The sequence below is a fragment of the Sceloporus occidentalis genome, unplaced genomic scaffold, assembly GCF_023333645.1.
Source record: "Sceloporus occidentalis isolate IW3139 unplaced genomic scaffold, rSceOcc1.0.p SCAF_148, whole genome shotgun sequence".
In the NCBI taxonomy this organism is placed as follows: Eukaryota; Metazoa; Chordata; class Lepidosauria; order Squamata; family Phrynosomatidae; genus Sceloporus; species Sceloporus occidentalis.
The window spans coordinates 1,259,527-1,286,639 of NW_028317128.1; the positions used below are offsets into that span (position 1 = coordinate 1,259,527).

Here is a 27,113-nt window from a genome sequence, read left to right on the forward strand (position 1 = left end):
GCCCCATTCGGCCCCCGTCTAGTCTGCCTGTTTCTCCTGCTGTAACGACTCAAACCTTAATCAGTCGTTGGTCTCGTCTTAGATTCAGGAGCCGGATGTCTATCCCATGCATGTTTAATACCCTCACTGTATTACCCTCTACCACTTCTGCTGGGAGGCTGCTCCACTCATCTAGATTCAGGAGCCATATGCCTATCCCATTCATGTTTAATACCCTCACTGTATTATAGTCCTATATAATATAAAGCTGCGATTTTTTTCTGTTTGTTTAATTTATTTCTTTTTTGCAGACTCTCGCCTTATGAATTGATAATGTCTTCGCCGGAGACGAAATGTCTCTGGTCCGGTTTGTCACTTCGTCATGGAAACGCATCTCGCATCCAGTTGTGTCACGGGACGTAATGAAGGGACGCGCCGCCGCAGACACGTAGTACCGGCGGCTGAGTGGTGACACGGCGAGGACTATAATTTAACGGGGGCTGTGGGTCTCATCGCCGGACCACCGCCTGTGCGCCATGCAGGACCCCAATAAAAAACAGGCCATGGGCTCGTTGCGGGAGCCGGGCTCCAGCCTTTCCAAGATATTGTTCGGCGGTTTGGCGCCTGGCCCGGTGAAGGGCATTCTGGGACCTCACAATGGACGGAAGCGCACCCGGCCGCCATCGCTCTCGAGCCCCGGATCCGAAGACTCCGCCAGTCCCTCTTCTTCCAAGAAGCCGGCGCTGAGCAGACGCGTCTACGGCGCCTCCAGGCCTCGCCGCGCAAAACCCTCCCCGAAACCCAGAACCCCGGACCCTGGACGGAGGAAAGAGGAGCCGGCGAGCTTAGCAGCTCGCGGGGCGCAGAACGACTACATCCTGTTCAGCCCGTCTCACCAGGCATCCGTTCTGGAGAAGCGCAAGCGGCTGGACGCGAGCGCCGCTCTCTCCGTGTCGGTTCTCACCCCGCCGGCCGGTCTCGACCGGACGCTCCTGGAAAGCAGCAAACTCGGCGACAGCATTTCCGCATCCGGTAAGCCGTGTGCGGGGGGCTGGCGCCCGTTCCTGGTGAGCGGGGGGCTGGCGTCCGTGAGTGTAATGGGTATAAGGGGGCCGTTGGGGTCAGTGTCGCTTGTCCAATGACGCCTATTGCCATTTTTTTTTTGCCCCTGTAGGACTCCACATGGCGGCCCCCGACGAGCTGGCTGACAAGCTGCTGCTGGCGAGCTGGGGGCTCCCCAAAGCTGTCCTGGAGAAATACGGCCGTCTCGGGGTGACTCGGATGTTTGAGTGGCAGGCGGAGTGTCTGATGCTTGGCCAGGTGCTGGAGGGGAAGAACCTCGTGTATTCGGGTGAGAATCCCTCTCTGTCATTCAATAAAAAGACCCCAAAAATATTACGGATCTCTGGTCAGCCCCATATAGAGTAGTGGGTACAGTACTGGAGACCCCATCCGCAGAAGGATATTTACATTCTAGAGAGAGTTTAGAGGAAGCGACTAAAATGGGGAATGGTTTACAGGATAAAAAAGATCAGGAAAGACTGAGGGGTCTCAAAATGTCCCGGTCTGGGGAGAGAAGAGAGAGCGAGGGGATGGGAGAGAGAGATGTTTAAATACATAAAGGGATTTACTAAAAGACACTAGAGAGTCAGAGACTGAGATGGAATGGAAGGAAGTTTTACTTTACGGAGAGGGTGGTAGATAAGTGGAACAGCCTCCCAGCAGAAGTGGTAGAGGGTAATACAGTGAGGGGAGTTAAACGTGCACAGGATAGGCATACGGCTCCTGAATCTAAGATGAGACCCAAGGACTGGTTTTTGCAGGCTGGCCGGTTTGCCCAGAGTTCAGCTTCGTGTTTCAAATGACGCGATTTGCTGTAATATTAATCTGAAATGTTTTTCCTCCCCGCCGCAGCCCCCACCAGCGCAGGGAAAACTCTGGTCGCTGAGCTGTTGATTCTGAAGCGGGTTCTGGAAACCAGGAGGAAAGCGTTATTTATCCTTCCGTTTGTCTCCGTGGCTAAAGAGAAAACCTACTATTTGCAGGTAATTTGCCTCCCTGCACGCAGCGTCCGGCCGCCCGCCGTTTTTTTACTCGCCATTTCGTCAGATATTTGTAAACACAAATTATTGCTCTCGGAATTACTGCGTTTAGTCGATTACAAGAGGACCCCCAAAATGTGAATTTTTATGAAAGAAACGGCCTGAGTATGACGTTGGTAAAAAATAAATAAATCAAAACCCCTGTAAGAGCTGTCATTGCTCGCTCGCTGTCTCTCGCTCGCTGTCTCTCTCTCTCTCTCGCTCGCTGTCTCTCTCTCTCGCTCGCTCGCTGTCTCTCTCTCTCTCTCTCTCTCTCTGTCTCTCTCTCTCTCTCTCTCTCTCTCTCTCGCTGTCTCTCTCTCTCTCGCTGTCTCTCTCTCTCTCGCTGTCTCTCTCTCTCTCTCGCTGTCTCTCTCTCTCTCTCGCTCGCTGTCTCTCTCTCTCTCTCGCTGTCTCTCTCTCTCTCTCGCTGTCTCTCTCTCTCTCTCTCTCGCTCGCTGTCTCTCTCTCTCTCTCGCTCGCTGTCTCACACGTCTCGCTGTCTCACACGTCTCGCTGTCTCACACGTCTCGCCGTCTCGCTGTCTCACACGTCTCGCTGTCTTCTCCCCAGTATCAGCTCTATTATCCAGGTACTTCTGCGAAAGGGTGGGGCTTCCAGCCTCCATATACGATTGGAGGAGCTGGGGAGAGGCTGTCCCGGTGGTGCGCGACATGACTCCGCCCCTTTCGCCCCTCCAAGATCCCGGAATTTGCTGACGGATTCGTGGAGAAAGAGAAGCGTTTCTGCAGCGTTCTAGGCTCTTGGGCTGTTTCCGCCAAACAGCGGAGCCTCGGCGCGCACCGTGGGGACAGCCTCGCCATCATTCCTCCAATCAGGAGAGAGGGTGCGCACGGAGGCTCCGCTGTTTGGCGGAAATAGCCCAAGAGCCTAGAACACTGCAGAAACTCTTCTCTTTCTCCACGAAAGGAGCTGACGAGGAGGAGCGGACACAGAAAGTAGACGGAACAAGAAGAGGCTGAGATACAGCATAGTTGGAGTTAAAGATGGCCTCATTTATAAAATGATGTTTTTCAGAAAAAAAAGCCATATAATCAAGGAAATATGGAAGGTAGTTTTATCTGTTAAAAAAAAAAACTTTCAGCGCCCTCCTGTGGTAGAAGAAGGAAGTGAATGAACAGAATAATGAAAAAATATTAAAATGTGACAAATACCTAAAAAGCACTTAAACTAGGGGTGCATCTGATAAAGCCGGCTAAACGCGGTGCGGGAGAGTAAATGTGAGAGACATTACTTTAATATACAGTCAGCGTCCGATTCCTCCAGAGCTGCTTTATGAGCCTGTAATCGGCGCACGTCCTTTTACTCAATCTTCTCTCGTTACAGAACCTGTTTGAGGAGGTCGGGGTGAAGGTTGAGGGGTACATGGGTAGTTCGGCCCCTGCCCGGGGATTTTCCTCTCTGGACGTCGCCGTTTGTACCATTGAGAAAGCCAACGGCCTGGTCAACCGGCTGATAGAGGAAGACAGGATCGATCAGCTGGGTGAGTCCTCCGCACTATACGATCGTGTGCCAAGTCTCTACGTGATGATATATGATGTCATACTGCTGCTGCGCTCTCTGTCTATGATTATTGGGTTGCGGTTATCACCACGCAATGCGTTTGTGTTTCACAGGGATGATGGTAGTGGATGAGCTGCACATGCTGGGGGATTCTCACCGAGGATATCTGCTGGAACTGCTCCTCACCAAGGTCCAATACGTCACCCAGAAACGCGTGAAGAAGTAGGTGATCTGAGGTTTACCTGGAACTTCCTACGATGTCCTCTGATGCTCAGTGTTCCTAAAACATTACAGTTTGACATTCTAAGCACCATTTATTTGGACCCGAGTCGTTTATTTTTATGTGAACCCATCGGAGGTTCCTGTAGACCTCGTGGTTGATGAGCTGCGCCCACCCAGCTCTGTTTCTCGTTACAGGACCGGCGATGGCTCCCGGGACGTGGTGCAGATCGTGGGTATGAGCGCCACCCTTCCTAACCTGGACCTGCTGGCTTCTTGGCTCGGTGCCGAGCTCTACCACACCAATTACCGGCCCGTGCCGCTTATCGAGGTGGTGAAGATCGGCAAGACTTTGTACGACTCGTCTATGACAGTGTTGCGGGAATTTGAACCGTTAATACAAGCGAAGGTACAGACTTTGCCCTCCCTAATGCCGGATGTGCCCGTCCCCTATCCATATGTTGGGATATTAGCCTCCCTCTCTGATGCCCGTGCTGCTGCTGGGACAGAGAACTTTGGGAGAAAGTGGCAGCGCAGGAAAGAAAAAACATGGGCTTTGAAGAAAACCTGGGGAAATGGGCATTACATTCCTTTCTAATGTCTGAGAAATGGGGACCGAGTCCATGTAATATTGTGCTGTACCGTCCAGGCTCCCGCGCATGTACAATCAGATTATTACAGATGAGAAAAATCCGCTGAGTATATCTATTGCTATATTTCTGCAGGGAGATGAGGATCACATCGTTAGCCTCTGTTACGAGACCGTTCAAGGGGGTCACTCGATCCTGATCTTCTGTCCTTCGAAGAACTGGTGCGAGAAGCTGGCTGATACCATTGCCCGCGAGTTCTACAACCTGTACCATCGGGCCCTTCAGCAGCCGGAAGGTGAGTGGCATCCGAGTCCAGAGTAGCTCCTGGATAAAGAGTGGTCGGAGCGGGTATTTAACGTTCCTCGTTGGATAGATTTGTGTTTTTATGTATTCCTTTTCTCATACTTCTGCATTTGGCAGATAAAGCCTCTCCGGTGCTTCTGTTTCCCGCGCTACGCAATGCAGAAGCTGTCAGAGGCTATGGGGGGGATTCGCTAGTTCATAACAGAATGACGTGGGGGGGGTGTTAGGGGTCCGGTTGTGTTACAGGTGAGGGCCGTGACCCCTGGAGAATACCAAGACTTAAATAATAGTCGGGTTCTATCGCGTGCGCAATCAGCGCTCTGCAATGCGTTGGGTGCGTTTACCTTAATGGCGCAATACGAGTTTATGTCTAAAACTGCGTAAAGATTGTGTGTTCGCACTTATTGGGCTTTTCTGGCTAAAAGGCATCTCGTTTTTCCTGTCGCAGTCGTTGGCGGCATCGCTATCCTGTATTCAGAGATAAGTTTATTTTCTGTAATATAGATATATATACCGTATATATAATATAAAAAGTGCCCCCCAAGCAACAAACAAAATGCATATATAGGGAAGGATCCTTGGCACGGGGGGCTGCGCGGGGGGCTCAGCTTATCCCTTACTGGAACATTTTTGCGCTTGTTATATTTTTATAATTATATTCGCCGTATTCTGCACTTTGAATGGGAAACTCCAGCCATCGCATGCACGTTATTGCTTATGCTAGTTGTGCGGTCGCTTTAAATTTTCATGATGTCCCACTTGCACGGGCGGGGGATTCCACAGAACCCCTCAATGTGCATTTGCCCCTCGCCAGCTATTACCCATGCAGGCAAACACTAACGGAAACTCCCAGAATGGGGCAAAACTGGAATGATTGATCTGTGTCAGAGCCGAGTCGGGGGGGGTCCGGATCATGAGCTGGATGCACGGAATACACGGCAGCAGCTTCGGGTTCCTGATTACGGGGATTCTCCGCCACGCGATATCCGGCTATATCCAGAACGATGGAACCACGTGGAAATTCTAGACAAATGCTTCTTAAAATCTATAAATGAAGTTTGTATCTATAGGTCAGAGTTCAGAACCAGAATGCTCTGCATCCAATGGGATTCCTTCTCTATGCAGCGTTTGTCACCCTCCTATCACGGGCTTAAATGTTGCTTATTATTTTTTCCTCCCCTGTTTCTCTTCTAGACCCTGGGAGGCCAGACCCCGTGGCACTGGATAAGGACGGCATTCAGGACGTGGTGGGCCAGCTGAAGCGGTCTCCGGCGGGGTTAGACGCGGTCCTGGCCCGGACGGTCCCGTGGGGAGTGGCGTTCCATCACGCCGGTACCGAGTCTTCCATATAATACCAAGCAGGGGTTAATTATAGACGCAAGAGTTAAGGAATCGGCCCATGAGCTTGCCATCCAGTCTGATGGCTCTTCCTGGCCGGAATGGTGGGCTCAAGAGCTTACAATCTAAGATATAATTATAAATATTTGCTAATGGCTAGACTTTTTTTTCCTGATTTTAGTCATTGCTTCTGAATTCATTTAAAGCAATTTTGCACAAAGTTTGGATGTTTTATATTAAAAAAACAAAAACAAAACAACTCTGCGCGGAGTGTTATAGGGTGGATGCTTCACCATTGAAGGCCGCAGACTTTTCGTCAGGTCAGGCCCCCCGAGGCTTTGGTTGGCGCGGGGAGGGTATGAATTGGTCGCATTTATAATAAATCAGTGAATCCCGTCGGCTTTAATATGTTGCGTGTGATCGGTTGGGGGCCGTCGGCGTTTCATTCTTTGTTTTCTTGTTCCCAGGGCTGACATTCGACGAGAGAGACATCATAGAAGGAGCTTTCCGCCAGGGACACGTCCGAGTGCTGGCGGCCACCTCCACGCTGTCGTCCGGCGTTAACCTGCCTGCGCGCAGGGTCATCGTCCGCTCTCCCCTGTTTAATGGCCGCCTCCTGGATATTCTCACGTACAAGCAGATGGCCGGCAGAGCGGGGAGGAAAGGAGTGGACACAGCGGGTGAGGGCAGGGGGTCGGGGTGAATCCAGTCCCGGTGGTGGTAGAACGTCTCACCTCTTCTGACACAATGGGTTTGGACTGGCAGGGGTGCGGGTTACGTTTAAATGGGATTTCCCATTTTATTATTCCTCGTATCAGATTAACAAATACTCCTCTGTTTCCTTTTTCACCCCAGTTGTAGTTTTTGCCCCATAATATAAAGTTTTCAGGCAGCTGCATTAGCATCGCCATAAAGCATCAGCTCAGTGTGGTGTCACCCAAAATATCACATGACTGACAGCAACAGAGGCTCCAGATCTGCAGATAAAGGGAGTTTATTGGGACAAAAATGAGATAAAACCAGGTTTTTTGTCACCGACATTACTGTATACAGCGCTGGGGGTTATATGACTGTATACAGCGCTGGGGTTATATTACTGTATACAGCGCTGGGGGTTATATTACTGTATACAGCGCTGGGGGTTATATTACTGTATACAGCACTGGGGGTTATATTACTGTATACAGCGCTGGGGGGGTGTAATATTACTGTAATGGAAGTAAGGCTAATCCAGTGGGACAGGCATACGGCTCCTGAATCTAAGACGAGACCAACGACTGATTAAGGTTTGAGTCGTTACAGCAGGAGAAACGGGCGACTAGACGGGGGCCGGATGGGGCCGACCTGCCGGAGGGTTCTGAGATTCTATCTGTGTTTTCTGCTTCTAGGTGAAAGTATCCTCGTCTGTAAAAACTCAGAGAGATCCAAAGGCGTCAGTTTGCTGCAGGGGTCGCTGAAGCCGGTGCAGAGCTGTCTAATGAGACGGGGGGGCATCGGCGTCACCGGCAGCATGATCCGCGCTATACTGGAGGTGAGCTGCTCCATGGAGGGGGTCTCATTTTAACCCTTTAAACTGGCTTGGTGCCGGAAAGGCACGGGTCGCTCGGTAACGCAAGTTAAGAGGAGAGGCGTAAATATTGGGGCTATTTCATGGGTTTCCCTTTTTTTAGGGAATTATCTATTAAACAGTTCTCATCCCTTATCCAACGAGGCCATTCACGTCAGTTCAAACTTTACACCAGAATCACCTTTTATGCAAAACCCCTGAAGACCAATAAGAGCCGCCGGTGCCATTTACTCTCCCCGCTTCTAGATTCCGGAGCCGTATGTCTACCACCTCTGCTGGGAGGCTGTTCCAAGGCAATCGCCACCCTCTCGGAGTGGATAATTAGTTCCAATAATATGGTGTCATGTGGCCGTCACGCGGGTGGTTTTGCTGCGGTTTGGTATCTCCTGGGGGTGTTTTGATTTTCCTACATCGAGGTTTATTTGCCCCCCTCGCTTCCCCCAGATAATTGTTGGCGGAGTGGCAGACACCCCTGACGATGTGCGGATGTATGCCTCTTGCACCTTGCTGGCCGCCAGCCTCCAGGAGAGCGAGGAGCGCCGGGAGGAGAGCGAGGAAGGAGGAGCGATCGAGGCTTGCGTGGAGTGGCTGCTGAAGAACGAGTTCGTACAGATCCTGGAGGAAGACAGAGATGGTGGTAAAGGTGAGTGACGGCGAGGAGCCCCCGGGGGCCGCCCGCTTTACCCGTCCGGGCCGGTCACCGGCTCGTTAAATGTCATCCAAACTGCCCCGTTTACCCGCTAATACCTGGGATTATTTGTCGAGCTCTGCCTGCCCCCTCATCCAGTTCGAGAGAAGAAACCAGATTAGTTTCCTCTCCCTGACGTATTGTGCGGTGACACTCGGCTGGATTAAAGATGTCTGAAAACACTTGCTCTATCTTTTAATAGTGGAACAGCCTCCCAGCAGAAGTGGTAGAGGGTAATACAGTGAGGGGATTAAACATGCATGGGATAGACATACGGCTCCTGAAACTAAGCCGAGACCAACGACTGAGTAAGGTCTCATCTAGATAAGACTGACAGTGTGCTCGCTGATTATTTTCTCGTTGCAGTTGAAGTTTATCGGCCCACGAAGCTCGGCTCGGCGACTCTCTCCTCCTCTCTCTCCCCGTCGGAGGCGCTGGGAATATTCGCCGATCTCCAGAGGGCGATGAAAGGCTTTGTTCTGGAGAACGACCTGCACATTCTTTATCTGGTAAGACACCCATCGGCAAACACCACCACTCCAGAGGTCCAGAACCCACCAGCAGATCGGCCCCATCCGGCCCCCGTCTGGTCGCCCGTTTCCCCTGCTGTAAAGACTCAAACCTTAATCAGTCGTTGGTCTCGTCTTAGATTCAGGAGCCGTATGTCTATCCCATGCATGTTTAATACCCTCACTGTATTACCCTCTACCACCTCTGCTGGGAGGCCGTTCTACGTATCTACCACTTTCTCAGTAAAGTAATACTGCTCTTTTGTAGTCATATTCCTAATCTGGTTGGCTGGATAATGTGTTATATTTGTGTTTTGCGAAGAATGTTCATGATGCTAAAGGATTTTTGTCTTCTCTGCAGGTCACCCCTGTGTACGAGGAATGGACCGCTATCGACTGGTACCAGTTCTTCTGCCTCTGGGAGAAGCTGCCCGTCTCCATGAAGCGCGTGGCAGAACTCGTGGGAATCGAGGAAGGTTTCCTGGCGCGTTCAGTAAATGGCAAAATAATTGCAAAAAATGACCGTCAGCACCGGCAGATCGCCATCCACAAGAGGTAGCAGCGCCCGATCCTAACTCGTTTGTCTCACCCTCTCAGTGATTGTAGTGCATGCGCAGGAGGGTTCTGTCAGTTCCTTAATATAAATGATTATTGTAGCTGGAAACAGCTGATTTTTAATGGAATCTCTTCAGTGGTCCTTTATCACTCCCATCACTCCTGTGTTCCAATGGCCCTTTATCACTCCCATCACTCCTGTGTTCCAATGGCCCTTTATCACTCCCATCACTCCTGTGTTCCAGTGGTCCTTTATCACTCCCATCACTCCTGTGTTCCAGTGGCCCTTTATCACTCCCATCACTCCTGTGTTTCAATGGCCCTTTATCACTCCTGTGTTCCAGTGGCCCTTTATCACTCCCATCACTCCTGTGTTTCAATGGCCCTTTATCACTCCTGTGTTCCAGTGGCCCTTTATCACTCCCATCACTCCTGTGTTTCAATGGCCCTTTATCACTCCCATCACTCCTGTGTTTTAATGGTCCTTTATCACTCCCATCACTCCTGTGTTCCAATGGCCCTTTATCACTCCCATCACTCCTGTGCTCCAATGGTCCTTTATCACTCCCATCACTCCTGTGCTCCAATGGCCCTTTATCACTCCTGTGCTCCAATGGCCCTTTATCACTCCCATCACTCCTGTGTTCCAATGGCCCTTTATCACTCCCATCACTCCTGTGTTCCAGTGGCCCTTTATCACTCCCATCACTCCTGTGTTTCAATGGCCCTTTATCACTCCCATCACTCCTGTGTTTTAATGGTCCTTTATCACTCCTGTGTTCCAATGGCCCTTTATCACTCCCATCACTCCTGTGCTCCAATGGTCCTTTATCACTCCCATCACTCCTGTGCTCCAATGGCCCTTTATCACTCCTGTGCTCCAATGGCCCTTTATCACTCCCATCACTCCTGTGTTCCAATGGCCCTTTATCACTCCCATCACTCCTGTGTTCCAATGGCCCTTTATCACTCCCATCACTCCTGTGTTCCAATGGCCCTTTATCACTCCCATCACTCCTGTGTTCCAATGGCACGTTGTGTTCGCTGATCCAAGTTTAAAAGGCTAATTAATGGTTAGAAACCCTTTTGTAATTATTACATTTGTGTAGTTTTGATAGAACAAGCGCGTTTACATTAGGCTGTTCTTTCTGTCTGTCCCTCTATCTGTCTGTCTGTCTATCGTTAAAGTATTTTAGGTTTCTGTAAACCAGCCGCAGTTATTTCTCACTCTCTCAGATCCACAGAGCCAAAGCCGATCTGACATAAAAATGATTTAAAGGGACAGTTTAACGTCACAGGCAGCCTCACAAAAAAAGAATGCATTTAAATTAGTAAGTAACCCCTCCAGGCATTCGCAAAGGGGGGACGCCATGAGAAATTAAAGGGACCCCTCAGCTGTCACGTGCGTTAAAGCCACGGCTGGGCTGTCCCTTTAAACCTGCTAGAATGGATGTGACTGTTTATTACTCCCCAGTAATCCCAGCCAGGGGCTAATGTATATTCACTGTATAGCAAAAACATGTCAGGAGGTCACATATAAGACCCTCTAACCCTGACCCCACGGGGGGGCTTCTTCATCAGCCTGCTTGCTCCGTATGATTGGAAATCCCGCGTTTGCACGTTTTTTTGTTGAATGCTTATTTTTTGGGCAGGTTTTACACCAGCCTCGTGCTCCTGGATTTAATCAGCGAGGTTCCTTTAAAAGACCTGACGAAGAAATACGGCTGTAGCCGCGGGCAGCTTCAGTCCCTGCAGCAGTCGGCTGCCACCTACGCAGGTGGGTTTCCTGGTCACGTGATCTAGGAGAAATAATTATCTATGTATTTCTATGAAAGTTTGTATATCTGCAAGTTTTGCTCTTGAATTGAGCAACTTTTTAAAAATATATATATTTATATAATATGTATATATTTTTGTTAGGCAGCTGCATATCAGCCGTTTGTATGATTCGCGCTCTGTTATCTGACCCCAAATCTAATCGACAAACACCCCGACTCCTTATCATACTGCCTGTGGGAAACAATAGAAAGACTCAGCTGCACACTCATGACTCATGAAAGTCTATGGGAACTGACTTCATTAGCATTGCCATAAAGCGTCGGCTCGGTGTGGTGTTTGAGCCGGGAAAGTCACACCTGATTCTTGAAGTTATAAAGATATTGAAAGCCGTATTATTCCGTTTTTTTGCTCAGCTCTGTATTTGATGTTTTTTGGAGGCTGTAGACGCTCAGTCGGTATTTTCATACATCCTGGGAACCGCCATTAATCCGCGGTGATCTCTGTGGCTTCCAGGCATGGTGACCGTGTTCAGTAATCGCCTGGGCTGGCACAACATGGAGCTTCTCCTGTCGCAGTTCCAGAACCGTCTCACCTTCGGTGTTCAGAGAGAGCTGTGTGACCTGGTCCGCGTGGACCTGCTGAACGCGCAGAGGGCCCGAGCGCTTTATAACGCGGGCTTCATCAACGTCTCTGAGCTGGCGAGAGGGAACATCACCGACGTGGAGACTGCCTTAAAGAACGCCGTGCCCTTCAAGAGGTGAGCGCTGCTCCGATATTACCCGCAAAAGATTATATGAACTGTCTTATATAGCGCATAATCCTCTTTGCTTTCTTTCTTTTCCTTCTTTTCTTTGCTTTCCTCCTCTTTCTTTGATTTCCTCTTCTTTTCTCCTCTCCTTTGTTTATCCTCTTTCTTTCTTTTCCTTTTCTTTGCTTTCCTCTCTTTCTGTCCTCTTCTTTCCTCTTCTCCTTTGTTTATCCTCTTTGCTTTCTTTCTTTTCCTTCTTTTCTTTGCTTTCCTCTCTCTTTCCTCTCTCTTTCCTCTCTCTTTCCTCTTCTTTCCTCTTCTTTCCTCTTCTTTCCTCTTCTATCCTCTTCTATCCTCTTCTATCCTCTTCTATCCTCTTCTATCCTCTTCTTTCCTCTTCTCCTTTGTTTATCCTCTTTGCTTTATTTGTTTTCTTTCTGTGCTTTCCTCTTCTTCCTTTGCTTTCCTTCTAGTTCCTTCTTTGCTTTCTTTTTTTTTTACTATGCTGTTAGGCTGATTAAGCGATAAAATTGCTTTTAAATAAAGAAAGGTGCTTTCTTTCTCAGATACACACGGCCCTCCTGCCCTGACCCCCTCCTGCCGGTTCACCGGCCTGGCACTAAGCAGCGTCACTTCAACCACTAATTACCGAGCCGGCCGACACCACGGCAACGTACTCATCATGTATAATTAAGATAAATCGGCTATGAGTGAAGTGATTAAAGTTTCACGAACTCCTGTTAGTGGGAGTTGGAATGAATGAGTTTGTGTTAAAAGACGACCATCTTTAATATATTTATATCCATTCTGTCTCTCCAGCCAAACGCTTCCTATATAATTAATCGAGACTCGCACATTAAAACGCAGAAAAACCCGAAATTAATGTTACAAACAGATTCATATCCTGAAAAACATTCTTTTTTATTAAAATCCGCAGAGCTGCTTCAAGGACACCTAATGCATGGAGCAGGTTCACGACTGCCCTTCGTGGGGTGAAGTCATTAAGATGGCTTAAAAACACTTTGTAGTTGGTGATGAGTTCACTTCGGTGAATTTGGCCCCTCGGACTCGGCCGGCCCCCTCAGCAGCTGGGACCCCGGCGAGAGCTGAATGGTTAAGCCGGGCTTTGTAGGATCTTGTAGGCTCGGATCTGGAAAACGATCTTCGATGTCGTCCCGAAAGCCTTAAGTTAATTAATAAGCCCTAAAACCAGAGGGATTTAACCAAATCTCCTCCACATCACCCCGGATATAAAGCTCACAGACCATGTGACTATTATCTCGTTTCACGTTTTTCTATTTTTGTCCTTTTATCTCGCTGGTTTGTCTCGTTTTTTTTCTTTTTCTTCCCAGACCTCAAGTTCACGAATCACAAATAAGTGTTATTCCTTCGACATTCTGGAAACGGAACAGAGACTGATTGTTTAAGCTTAGATTGTAGTCCTCTGGATACGTTTTGTTTGATTTAAAAAAAGTGTTTTTTTAGTTTAAATATTGAACAAAAATTCTCAATCTGTCTTCTCGTTTTTTTTTTTAACTCTTTCAGCGTGAGGAGGGCGGTCGACGAAGACGAGGAGGCAGCTCAAGAGAGGCGAGCGGCTCGGTGCATTTGGATATCGGGTAAGAAGGGGCTGACGGAGCGCGAGGCGGCTGAGCTTATCGTTGCGGAAGCCAGAAGGCTCCTGAAGGAAGATCTGGCCGTGATGGGAATCCATTGGAATCCAGATTTAGACTCTTCTTTCAGTACAAGCCACGAACCTGTCCCCGTTCACGGGGCTCGAGAGGGATCTAGAAAGGACCCCAAAAGCACTACAAACCCTGAACGTGCGCAGAATCCAGTAGAGTTCAAACTTGAAGGACCGCCTGGTGATGAAGACACGAGGGGGGATTCCAGGAATAAAACGAGCAACGGACAGGTGGAAATGGCCAACGGTTCATGTCCAGGAGGCCAGGAGAAACCCCTTGAACATATGAAGATGCGGGGTAATACCGTGCTTGACGCACACGCGCCACAAACCGTATTTAACAACGACCGGGAAGAAAGTGAAAGCTTGGTGGGGTTGGGAGCTCTGGGCAAGACGCCTGCTGGTCCCCAGGAGGACATCCCTGAATCCAGGCCGTTTATTACGGCGCCCGCCGCTAACCCGATAAACCCAGAGACGCTGCACGACTCGAGAACAAGAACGGATGCTAATGAACAGCCAATAAATCCAGAAGCCGCTCCTGTCACAGAGCAAAAAACCCTCCTCGGTACAAAAGAGACAGACGGCGGAACAGCAGAGACCGCTTCCCAAATCACAGAGACGCCTGGCGCTTCCAGGTCGTTGGGAATGGCCGCGTATCCCGACACTAGGACGACATCTCGCCCCCATTCAAAGAGGACTGACCTTATTCCCGGAAATCTCCGGACGGCGCGGGGCGAGAGGGACGCGTTTGGGGTGAAGTGTGAGCGCTTGCCCGAGACCCCGAAAGTCGAAAGAGAACCTGATGTTTCGGTTCCCGCTGCTCCCGAAATCCGCTCGTCTCCGGGTCTGCGCATGGCGTTGCAGGTGTTGGAGGACAGTTTCCAGTTGGATACCCAGACCGAGAAGCTGATAGAGCAGCAGGTGGCCCCTGAATGGTTTAGACAGCCGGGAGTAGGAGATACAGGGCTGCAGGCTAAGTCAGAGCCGAAAATCTCCCCGAAGCCAAGCTTTTCTGCTGCTTGGCAGACGGAGGTTGATGTAGAAGTTCATGCCGAGCAAAGCCCGGCGCGGAGAGAGATGAGCCTTTTAAAACCTCGAGACCGAGGCGAGAGCTTCCCGGGCGTAGAGAGCGCGGCGTCGGGGAGTCCAGAAACGCCTCTTCGGTTACAAAGGGCAGGAAACGTCTCTTTTCTCGAGGGGAATGATATTTCTCTGACCGATACCCAACTCCAAAGCTTTTTCCAAGCCTACCCGTCGCAGACCTGCAAAGAGGAGACCGCGTCACCCCTTCGTTTAATGGGGGCTGTGGGGCCGGCCTCCGAGGCAGGCAAACCAGGCTGCAATCAGGTGACCGAATCCACATCTCTTCAAGGAGAACAGGATTGCAATCAGGTGGCTGAGACCAGCCTGAATATGAGCGATAGTTTTCTGTTTGACAGCTTTAATGAGGATATACTTGTTGATCCCAAACCGCAGTCGCCCGATCCCCCTCCACAAGCCGCCACGCGCCCGGTTAACGCCAACGTCGGGTCACGAGATGAATCCGAGCGCTCCGATATACAAAACGAAGGGCAAACTCTATCCACGCATTGCGGGGACGGATCATTGACTTTTTCTCAGCTTGATTCCTTCCAGATAATGGAAGTTCTAGATGACGGGGAGAATCCTCCATTGCTGTTCAGCAGAACCGCTCCGAGGGGTCCAGGAGCGTCAGAAGCCTTCACAGACACCCCTAAAAATCCAAAATCAAAGACGCCCAAAACGGAGGAAATCCTGAAAGGTCAGACATTGTGGTCCGACGCGTCGTTTGGTTTGAGTCCGGGGATGCAGGATGCCTTGGACCAGTGGCCCAGTCTCACGGGGCATCTCGATTCTAACGGCAGCCCCGTTGTGTTGCGCCCCAAAGAACCTTTACTTATTGCCAACGATGGAAGCAAAGATGGCTCCTCCGGGGCGATTTGTCACCAATTACGAGCTTATCCTTCTGGGCTTGAGCCTGAAACCGTCCCGCCTGCTCCAAACGGCAGCCACCGTTATAATATAATATCCGCCGGGCGCAATTCAACCCCAGTTGCTTCAGCAGAAACCAAAAGGAGGTCCGACTCCCGCCCCGGCAGCAGGAACGAGCTCGTCCCCCCGACGCCGCCTGATTATGCCACTGGTACGAGGACCCCGCTGAATGGAGTTCTGGAAAGACCACCAATTCTCTCGCTGGATATGGAGGAAGACAATGACGACGATGATGATGATGAAGTCCCCGGGACGCCCATTGAAGGCTTTGACCCCAGGACAGGGAACCATCTAGAGTCCAACGCGGAAAGCTATGTCATCGACGAGGGCTTTTCCTTGCAGTTGTCTCAGGAGACCTCTCCTTTCGCCAGCCCCTGTTCCGGCTCCGAAGGGTTCAGCATCATCGACGTGGCCAGCGACCAGGCGCTCTTCCAGACCTTTCTAAAGGAATGGAAAACCAAGCCGAGGTTTTCTGTAGCCGTGGCCTGCGAGCGGAGGACGAGAGTCTTACCCCCCGGCGCTTGTATCGGAGGAAGGTTCCAGCAAGGTGAGTCCGTCTGGAGCTTCCACGGGGAAAGGAATCCTTGCGTGTCCTTCAGCATACGTGTTGTGTGAACAGGAACGCGGGTGACGCCGACATGTAACCGCACCTTGGGGTTCGCGTGGAAATAGAAAGTATGTTCCTGGCCTCTATTTCTAGTTTTTTGGGACATTTCAGCCCAAATAGAGGCCGGCGGCCAGTTCACCTACATGTTCCAGAAACAAGCGTCGTCGTGGTTGGTGAATAATCCTGTCCGCCGGGGAGGTGACAGTATCGAGGCTTCCTATTGGTTTAACGTCCCCTAATCAGTCTGCGTATTAGACGTCAGGTTTGTGTCCAAGAAGCTTTAGTTTTGTTTGAGGCCGTTTTACTTTGGTGTTTTTTTGGGGAGGTTTAGTGTTCTTTGGCCCGGTCTCCTTGTTTGGACTTTTTATGTTGCAAGTAATTGGCACCGGTCTCGGTCTCTCTCTCTCTGTCTCTCTCTCTCTCTCTCTTGGTCCCTCCTGTCACAAATGCCGGTGTATAAAATGGAAGAGTAATAATAATAATTACATCCATGTTGGGCTGGCAGGCTAGCGTGTTGTATGTCAGTGTGATGGCAGAAAGGACGGGCCATTATCGGGGGGGGGCAATGCCATTCCCATGTCTCCTAAATTGTTCCTCTCTCTCTTTATAGTGAGAACGCCATCTCGGGTCCCCGCTAAAGAAGATGGACTCGTTGTCGCGGGCCGCGAGGACCTCCTGCTGGTCGGGCTGGCGGTATGCTGGGGCGGGAAGGACGCCTATTACCTCTCCCTGCAGAAAGAACAGGACGGGGCAGGTGTGTGAACGCGGGGGCCGGGGTAAAACCCTGCAGCGGCTGCGTCAGCTTCACCTGTGTGCAGGCAGGAATATCATTAACACCCAACCTGTTGTGATAGTGGAGGACGGGTCGTCATAAAGAGGGCTCAGGGGGCTCCTCCTGTTTTTCATGCACCCTGCTTTACCCCATCCCTACCATGATCCCTATATGGGTCGGCTTTAAAATTGCCCTTTTTCACGGAATGCCTAATGGTCACGTGACACCGAAGCAGGGTCTCGCGTGCTGCTGCCACGGAGGCAGCTCATTCATTCTTCTGTCTAGCGCCTCAGCGGATCTCAGTATCTCTGTTCCCTTTCCAGATGTCAGCTCCAGCTTGGCCCCCCCTCCGCTGGACCAGAACCTCTCGGTGGCCGACCGTTTGTGGCACCTCCGGGCCGCCGTCCAGCGCAGCCGCGAGAGCCCGGGCTCCGTCGTCGCGTACAACTTCATCGAGCAGTTCAAAGCCCTGGTCCTGGCGTGCGGCGTCTCCCTGGCAGGCCGCTTCGAGGACCCAAAGGTTCTGTAACCCGTTTAAAAATTAAATGTCTAAATGTAGCGGCATCCATTATTAATGCGGGAACGTCTTAATAGCTTTCAGCAGGCAGCCTCGCTCATCACCCCGTTTATGATTTATTCACGTTTTAGAGACGTTTGTCGCTGGTTAATGGCAGACGATGGAGTTCTTGGGCTCTTGTGGGACTTATTTGTTGGGGTAAATGCGCTGTTTAAATTTGCCCCTTTCAGTTTAACCCCTTAATATAGAAACGTAGAGTCTGGCGGCAGATCGGCCCCGTCCGGCCCCCGTCCAGGCGCTGTCCTGTATGAACTACCCCTGAGATCATGTATTTCCCTGGCAGGTGGCCTGCTGGTTGTTGGACCCCGGGTCAAAGGAGCGAACGCTTCACAACATGGTGACAAACTTCATGCCCCATGAGCTGCCCCTGCTGGACGGGGTGGGCACCGGGCAGGGAGTGCAGAGCCTGGGACTCAGTACCAGCTGTGACCAGTCGGGGCGCCTGCGAGCCGCCATTGAGTCCGTCCTCGTGCTCAGCGCCATGGACAAGCTCAGCCGCTTACTGGAGAGGGAGAAGCTGGAAGGTAAACGCGGGGAGCGGAGCGAGAGCTGGGAGCGGAGCGACAATCCCCAATAACAAAGCTCTGGTGTGCTGGGGAGGTGGAGGGGAGAGGAGGGAGAGGGAAGAAAGAAACTGGGAATAGAGAGAAGGGAGGATGAGAGAAAAACGTTGCTTTTTAATGATACATACATTGTGCGTGTGCGCGTGTGTGTTTGTGTGTGCGCGTGTGTGTGTGCGCGTGTGTGTGTGTGCGCGTGTGTGTGTGCGCGTGTGTGTGTGCGCGTGTGTGTGTGTGTGTGTGTGTGTGCGCGTGTGTGTGTGTGTGCGCGTGTGTGTGTGTGTGCGCGTGTGTGTGTGTGCGCGTGTGTGTGTGTGCGCGTGTGTGTGTGCGCGTGTGTGTGTGCGCGTGTGTGTGTGTGTGCGCGTGTGTGTGCGCGTGTGTGTGTGTGCGTGTGTGTGTGCGCGTGTGTGTGTGTGTGTGTGTGTGTGCGCATGCGCGTGTGTGTGTGTGTGCGCGCGTGTGTTTGTGCGCGCGCGTGCGTGTATAACACTTTGTATGGTGGTTAACCCCGTCGGTCTCGCTTCTGCCCCAGACGTGTTCCACGCCGTGGAGATGCCCACCCAGTACTGTCTGGCGCTGCTGGAGCTGAACGGCATCGGGTTCAGTGCCGAGGAGTGCGAGACGCAGAAGCACATCATGGAGGCCAAGCTCAGCGAGATAGAAGCCCAGGTGTACCAGCTGGCCGGCCACAGCTTCTCCCTCACCAGCCCAGATGACATCGCGCAGGTACGGAGCTCAGCGAGCTGCTGCCGGGGCAGTAATTTGCCCTGCGGATGATCGCTGGGGGCCGTAACTTTACCGTAACTTTGTTTCTTTCTCAGGTTCTCTTTATTGAACTTAAACTCCCCCCCAACGGAGACGTCAAAGGACCGGGGGGCAAAAGGACTCTGGGTTACACCAGAAGGCCGGCGGTCAGCGGGGGCCGGGTCAGGCTGGGCAGGCAGTTCAGTACCACCAAGGTAGGGGGAGAAAACCCGGAACACCGGGGGAGGGGGGTATTTATTAAGAACAGTTCTGGGGCAAAATTTAAACCGTGGTCTCATCACCATAACAACCATTACGGTATTTTAACCTGCAGAAAACATTCCTTTGGTTGCTATGGTGATAAGTCTGCTTTTCAGGTATTTACCCTGGAATCGCTTTCTATTCCTCGTTGTTTTTGTTGTTTTTTTTTTTTCCAATGTTTGATTTTTTCACCAAACTAACTTTTCTTAACTTTTTTTCTACATTTCTGTTCCTCTCTGGTTCGTCTCCACCGGCAGGACGTGTTGGAGAAGTTAAAGCCGCTCCATCCGCTTCCCGGCCTCATCCTGGAGTGGAAGCGGATCACGAACGCCATGACCAAGGTGGTGTTCCCTCTGCAGAGGGAGAAGCGTCCGAGCGCCTGTCTGGGGATGGAGCGGATCTACCCCGTGTCTCAGACGCACACGGCTACCGGTGAGCGGAGCCCAAAAAACGGCAACCGCCGGCCGCCATTCTCTGGGACACCGGCTCCCCCCCGATATATCTTGTGGACACCTCCATTGGTTTAAACAGATTGTTATAAACAGCGCTGGGGGGGGTTATATTACTGTATACAGCGCTGGGGGGGGTTATATTACTGTATACAGCGCTGGGGGGTTATATTACTGTATACAGCGCTGGGGGGTTATATTACTGTATACAGCGCGGGGGGTTATATTACTGTATACAGCGCTGGGGGTTATATTACTGTATACAGCACTGGGGGGTTATATTACTGTATACAGCGCTGGGGGTTATATTACTGTATACAGCGCTGGGGGTTATATTACTGTATACAGCGCTGGGGGTTATATTACTGTATACAGCGCTGGGGGTTATATTACTGTATACAGCGCTGGGGGTTATATTACTGTATACAGCGCTGGGGGTTATATTACTGTATACAGTGCTGGGGGTTATATTACTGTATACAGCGCTGGGGGTTATATTACTGTATACAGCGCTGGGGGTTATATTACTGTATACAGTGCTGGGGGTTATATTACTGTATGCAGCGCTAGGGGAGGGGTATATTAATGTATACAGCGCCGGGGAAGGGGTTATATTCGTGTATAGCGCCGGGGGAGGGGTTATATTCGTGTATAGCGCCGGGGAAGGGGTTATATTCGTGTATAGCGCCGGGGGAGGGGTTATATTCGTGTATAGCGCCGGGGGAGGGGTTATATTCGTGTATAGCGCTGGGGGAGGGGTAATTACTGAATGCAGAACGAGGGAATGAAACCAGTGTTTTCCTTTTTGAATTTCAGGTCGTGTGAGTTTCACGGAGCCCAATATCCAGAACGTCCCCAAAGACTTTGAGATTGAAATGCCGCGTCTGGTTGGGGAAAGCCCCCCGTCGCAGGATCCGGCGGTGTCCGTCCTTTCCAGGGGCCGGTACGTTGGGGCCGGAGGGATGCGATAAATATAGAGACTATATATATATATATATGGTTTTGGTTTGTAGGCTCTTTGGATGAGGTCGCGCACTTCTGTTTCTATAACATGCTGGTGCCAGCTCAGGGCCCCTAGGAGAATGTTGTCCCAGTGTGGCCCTCGGGAGAGCTGCTCAGGCACCGTGTCCTCAGCACTGCGGGGTTTGGCAATGGAAGGAGGCCGCAGAGGTTCTGCTGGTTTATTTTATCATAAGGGGCTTTTACAGCTCGGGAGAGACAGTCCCGGCTCACATTTTGCCCCACGGTGGGGGGGGATTCACTAAACTGTGACTCGTCGTCTTAACGAGGGGTCTCTGGTGGATGCGGGTTTGGACGTGACTTATGTGGCCCCCGTGTGTGTGTTCAAGGGGATTGTCCAAGAGAGCAAGAGGACTCGGACGTGGGAGTCTCACCATCTAATCGCTTCCATACAGACAGCGAGATACAGCTCTGTGTCCCAAACCTGACAAAATCGCCTTTATTAACCCCCTATCTGCCAGGGACTTTACAGAATCCCTCTTAAAGCTTCAGTTTTTGCTTTCTTTTTTCTCTCCAGGGGGAAGAAGAACCCAATCCGAGCTCTCAGACCCAAACTGCCCACCGAACAAATTCCGGCTGAGAAGGGAATGTCGTTTTTTGTCAGTATGAGACACGCCTTCATCCCGTTTCCAGGTAACCTGCAGGAAAAACGTCCCCCACCCCCAAAAAATTCATTTTCATGAGCATATTGCATGGACTTGTTGTTTAGCTCCTCCCCCAGTTGCCTCTACTGAAAGTAGGGAGCATACTGGGGAATGCTTCTTGCACATGCTCAGTAGAACCAACAGTCTACTCAATGGAAGCTGAACTCCTATTGAAATCCGGGGCGTAGCAGCAGCCAATCACAGACGCTGACGACTTAAGAAACGGGGTCCAAATTGCCTTGTAAAATGTAAAAAAAAAAAAAAAATTTGTAAATAAATCTGGCTTCAGTAACGCATTTTGTGAGATTTAAAGCCATATTTCTTACATATTTACAAAAATGAAGCGTAACGCCCGGGGCCCCTTACTGCACATCCTTCCGTTTTAATGAAGATGCAGCCGTGGGTGTGCTTGGTGCTGTACTCTGCCGATCATTTATTTATTTGGTATTTTTTTATATATAGGGGGGCTCATCTTGGCCGCTGATTACGCTCAGCTAGAACTGCGCATCTTGGCTCATTTATCCAAAGACCGCCGGCTCATCCAGGTCCTGAACACCGGAGAAGACGTCTTCAAGAGCATCGCGGCCGAGTGGAAGATGATCGACCCCGAAGCGGTCACGGACGATATCCGACAGCAAGCAAAGCAGGTCGGCCCCACCTCGCCGTTGTACACACGGATGACTTTAATCAGAGGGTTTGCTGCCTCTCTGGGGTGGGGTGGGGCAACAAGTAAAGTCAGTTATCAATCCTGCCCCGCAGAACGACCCGGACCTGCCGCCTGCGGGGGGTGATCTTTCTGATCTGCGTTTTCCCGCGATCACCGCGTCGGGCACCGTCCAGGCTGGTGGGATCTTCTCGTCGCCCGCGGTTATCCGATAATATAACGGTTTCTGACACCCTTTCTCCAATGCAAAGTCCCCTCCTGTGTGGGTAGGGCTGGCGTTCTCAGGGTTAATTATATATTTGCATTCATCTGGTGTCAGAGGGCAAGAGGTTGCGCTATACATACATACAGTATCTAAATCCAGGGGTCCGGGGTGTGTTTCTATACGTTAAAGCATGACGTAAGGTGAGTTCCTGTCCCCCGGTGCGGCACATGGGGGGCCGGTCCCACCCGATGCCGTGTGTTTTATACGCATCATCGCGTGTTATTGTTGCGGTTATTACATCGCCGCACGTTCTGTTCCAGATCTGCTACGGAATCATCTATGGGATCGGCCCCAAATCTCTGGGGGATCAGATGGGGATCGAGACGGAGGATGCTGCCTGTTACATCGAGTCCTTCAAGGCCAGATATACGGGTAGGAGCTGTGGCGGTATAAGTTATATATATAATGGGGGCGTATACGGTGTGTCCCCGTGTACGGGGTAGTTTGCCCCGGAGGTTTGTCGGTACGGCCGCTGCTTTCTCTTCCATTACCGTTTTTTTCCCGTCCTCTGTTAGGTATTAATAAGTTTCTGCGCGATACGGTGAAGAGCTGCGCCCGGGACGGCTTCGTGCGAACCATCCTCGGCAGGCGCCGCTACCTCCCGGCTATTAAGGATTCGAACCCCCACGCCAGAGCCCACGTGAGTGCGTCGCTCTGTTACCTAAAACAGTGAAAACCTGAAACAGCCCTTCTGGAGGGTTAATAACAGGCGGGGCGTTATAATATAATATATTATTTGAATCTGCCCCTGTTTGCTGTTCTACTTTGTACAAAGTCCTGCACCAGTCCCACCTGGACTCGTCTCCTGGGGATGTCTAATAATAATAATTTGTTTTTTAAAAAGGGTATTTTTTTGTATTAACGCAAGAAAAAAAGACTACAACTCCCATCACTCTCCGGCAGGTGAGGTTGAATTCTAATTTTGTTTTTGTATTTGCCGGCGTTCAGGCAGAGCGGCAGGCGGTGAACACGACGGTTCAGGGCTCCGCGGCAGACATCGTGAAAACGGCCACCATCAATATCCAGAGGCGGCTGGAGGAGAGCTTCCCGTCGATGCCGGTTTCCCACGCTCACCAGGAGCATGCGCCGCGCACCGCAGGTGGGATTTCTCTCTTCTCTATTACTATTCACTCTTTCCCCGCGATTCATTATTCTACCTGCACCCCCCCCCCCGCGCATGCTGAGGCTCGAGGAGCAGGTGCAGTTTATAGCCCGGGGTTATTAGATCGTGGTTGAGCGCCTGCTCTGGCAGCGTGTAATCGGTTAATCCCCGGGGCGCGCATGCTGTTAATCGTTGCTCCTAGCAAAGTCATTCTGACACTTCTCAGGCCAGTAACCCCTTCACGGCTGCAGTCTGCCCCCCATTAACACCTTCATGCTTTTGTTAATTGCGGAGGGGCCGCTGAGCGTATAATTGTGTAAGTCCGGTGACGATATTTACAGGTTTAGCCGGAGAGGAGTTTTTATTTTTAAATAAAATGAATAAAAAAAATTGAATAATGTAATCTGGATTAATACGTGCCGGGGCTTATTCCATATTATTATTATTATTATTATTATTTATTATTCATTATTACATCTCGTTGCTGCAGAAGAGGGGTTTTAGAAAAAAGGCCCCTCTATGTCCCCCCCCAAGATTACCCTTGCACCCCCCCCCCTCCAAAATCTAATTAGGTTTCCGCTGAATGAGCAGAAAGGTTGTTCTGGGAAATACTTTATTATTTTGTTTATATAGCGCCTGCAGATTCCGTAGCGCTGTTACTATAGAGGAGAGTGAAAATATTCAATAAAGACCATTTACAGATTAACAATAAGATTAACGGACAGAAGGGGCCGGAAGGGCTGAGCGCTGCGTGAGTGTGAGCGCTGCGTGAGCGCTGCGTGAGTGTGAGCGCTGCGTGAGTGTGAGCGCTGCGTGAGTGTGAGCGCTGCGTGAGTGTGAGCGCTGCGTGAGTGTGAGCGCTGCGTGAGTGTGAGCGCTGCGTGAGTGTGAGCGCTGCGTGAGTGTGAGCACCGCATGTAAAGCCTTGTCGTCCCCCCCCCCCCCCCGCTGTCTCTTCTGTATTTCCAGGAAAGTCCGAGAGGCGTAAAAATAACCTTCCTCCGGAGCGCGGAGCTTTCTTCATCCTCCAGCTCCACGACGAGCTGCTTTACGAGGCTGCGGAGGATAACGCCATCCAGGTGAGACCCGCTGCCCCCCCCCCCTCCCCCGGAGATCTGCGCTTTATTCACACATCATTATTTAGAAGAATAATGGGTTTTATTTACCCCGTTTAATTTATGAAGCCGTTCCCTGCTGTTTCTATACACATTATCGGGGCTTTTAGGGCTGTAGAACCCTGCGATACCCTCATACCCAGCAAACATTCTGACCTCATAGAAAAGAGGGGCATCAGGGGAGGAGAGAGGGGCATCAGAGGGTAGAAGAGGGACAAATGGGCTTGGTGCCCAAAGAGGGACCGGCCACACTTAACACTAAGATACAAGTAGCAAGCGGTAGTTACTTTATACCCCGCGTGACACCCGGGGGAGGGGGGGGGCGGCGTATCCTGGGAATCCTGGGGCAGATGTTATGGGGAGCTGAGCGGACGCTGGGCGCAGGTGGCTCCCATTCACAGGAAGCTTTTATTGCGTGTTCAGCATTTGTGTTACACGTGAACCCGCGGCATGCACCTGGAGCCTGTGACGCCGAGCCGCCCTTCTGTTTGTCCACCGCAGCGCTCGGATTATACTCGGTCATCGGGGGCACCACAAGTCCCTTGGGATGTTAGAGAGACTCTCGTTTATCTTTAAGATGCTTAAAACCATTAATAACAACCAGACTGAAGAGGACTTCTGTTACCATCAGACAGACAGACAGACAAACAAACAATGTATGATCCAACCCTGCTCCGTTCTTTCTCTCCGCAGGTGGCTCAGATAATAAAGCGCGAGATGGAAAACGCCATCAAATTATCGGTGAAACTAAAAGCAAAAGTGAAAATCGGCCCCAGCTGGGGGTCCCTGCAGGACTTCGACCTGTGAGAGGACCCCGCAAACCCCGGCTGTACGGAGAAGACGGGAAGAATCTTCTCCTGCGCGTTGGAAAGTCGGCGCCATTTCATTTTTAACGGCCCCTTTTAATTTATTCCCCGGCGCGGTTGTGAATATTCCGATGATATTTTAATATCTGATCCTTTTTGTATAGCAGGCGATACGTGCGATAAATGAATTTAAATATTAATATTTTCTTAAATTAAAGCATCAATTCATGAATTATTCCTCCCTGCCTTCTGACTCATCATATTCCGACTTTACCTAGTCGGAAATGCTAATTATGTAATGTATTTATGTAAGCATGTGTATATAATTATATAATGTACATGTAAGCGTGTGCGTGTGTGTTACATTTATATATATAATGTATTTGGTTTTGGTTCCAGTAGAAGCAGACGGGGGTTTATCTGGTTCCGGTAGGAGAAGGGGGGGGGGTTGGGGATTGGTTCCGGTTCTGGTAGAAGCAGGTGGGGGGGGGGGGGTTGGTTCTGGTAGAAGCAGGTGGGGGGGGGGGGGTTGGTTCCGGTAGAAGCAGGTGGGGGAGGGGGTTGGTTCCGGTAGAAGCAGGCAGGGGGGTTAGGTCTCTCTCGTAGATTCTGGAGGGGTCGGGTCCGCAGCACAGAGATTGCAGTCGTGTCCGCGGGCCGCAGACGAGGGATTTATTGAATCTGAAATGCGTCGCCGTTGTGGATTTGTGACGCCTGACATCCTGACTGATATAGACTTGGCTTGTAAAGAGACCCCAAAAACTCCCTGCTCTGTGTCACTCGGGGGCCGGGGGGACATCGTCTGATAATCCAGGATCTCGGCCGGGACCTGCCGCCCCCAGCGATGGGCAGAATGAAACGCGAAGGGTTTGCTAACGTGATGGGGTGAGGCGCAGAGAGTTTGGCGTTCCTCGGGGGTCTGGAGCTTCATGCAGAGATTTCCTGTGATTAAACCGGATGGGTGTCACAACAGACACGGACAGCCCCCCCCCCTCTTACTCTCAGCCGCCCCCAAATGCGTTAAACTCGTGCTGGGGTCCCAGGGCCAGAGTGATTTGGCCACTGGTGTCTGATCTTGCGTCCTGCATGGAGCAAAACTGTCCCAATGTCCCCGGGGGATCCAGTGAAATGTGGCCCCTGTTGGTGACCCTAATCCCCCCCCCATGTCTGGTACTGAGAGTCTCGATATATTCATCAAATTACATTTAGTTTTGGATGAGCTGAAGATGCTGTTCGTAGGGCCACGTTTGTTCATTGGATACGGGTGCGTTGCTCTCATTGGTCGGCTCACCATGGTGGGCGGGACAATACGCCCCTAATAACCAACCGTCGGCAAGAAATACAGCAAAGAAAAATCTATTATAAAATATATTAAAAAAGGATGATTAAAACCCCAAATTCCTAAAACGTCCCTCGGCTTCCTGCCAGCTTTTAAAATCCTGAATGAATTTCAGTGAGAACGGCCCAGAGAGGAAACTCCTCCGCTTCCGGCCGGGGATCCGGGGGCGTTCCGCACGGACGCCGGCGCGTTTACTGCGTGGGAATCGGTGCAGCCGGTTATTGGAGTCAGAAAATGAGACTTCCTGTCCTGTGACTCCTCCCCCAGCCGGCCCTACTGATAACAGGAAGCATGGGTCGGTACACGTCTCGCACATGCTCAGTAGAACTCCCTTCTAGCGAATGGGCTCTGAGCTTTCACTTAATTAGAGCAGCAACAGCCAATCACATGCATGATCTCTGAACCACGATATGTTCTCACCGCCGTGACGAAGCCGTCAAAAGGACACAATTACTTCTTTTTTTGATCATTTTGGGCTCCTTCGTGCCCCCAAATAACACGCCAACACATCTCTTCTCGGGAAATCACGTTACACTTTAATTTCAAACACGTACAATCGGTATTAAGTATTTAACTAATCTATTAATGTATTAAAAGAACGGGGCGCGTCG

The 27,113-nt window shown here is 50.9% G+C and overlaps 1 protein-coding gene across 1 annotated transcript; it reads left to right on the top strand.

Moving 5' to 3' along the window:
- The first annotated feature begins 515 nt into the window (after positions 1 to 515).
- On the top strand, positions 516 to 25,164 carry LOC149280729 (DNA polymerase theta-like). Its single transcript, XM_089500136.1, has 31 exons — positions 516 to 1,011; positions 1,154 to 1,330; positions 1,894 to 2,024; positions 3,408 to 3,564; positions 3,698 to 3,806; positions 3,984 to 4,212; positions 4,529 to 4,688; positions 5,891 to 6,028; positions 6,502 to 6,714; positions 7,423 to 7,565; positions 8,046 to 8,244; positions 8,656 to 8,798; positions 9,160 to 9,353; positions 11,006 to 11,130; positions 11,646 to 11,889; positions 13,426 to 14,911; positions 14,957 to 16,121; positions 16,792 to 16,935; positions 17,277 to 17,473; positions 17,814 to 18,054; positions 18,626 to 18,819; positions 18,915 to 19,052; positions 19,356 to 19,530; positions 20,364 to 20,490; positions 21,085 to 21,200; positions 21,674 to 21,858; positions 22,401 to 22,512; positions 22,656 to 22,780; positions 23,089 to 23,245; positions 24,209 to 24,321; positions 25,051 to 25,164. The coding sequence occupies exons 1-31, from the start codon at positions 516 to 518 to the stop codon at positions 25,162 to 25,164; spliced, it is 7,647 nt and encodes a 2,548-aa protein (XP_089356262.1).
- The last annotated feature ends 1,949 nt before the right edge of the window (positions 25,165 to 27,113 follow it).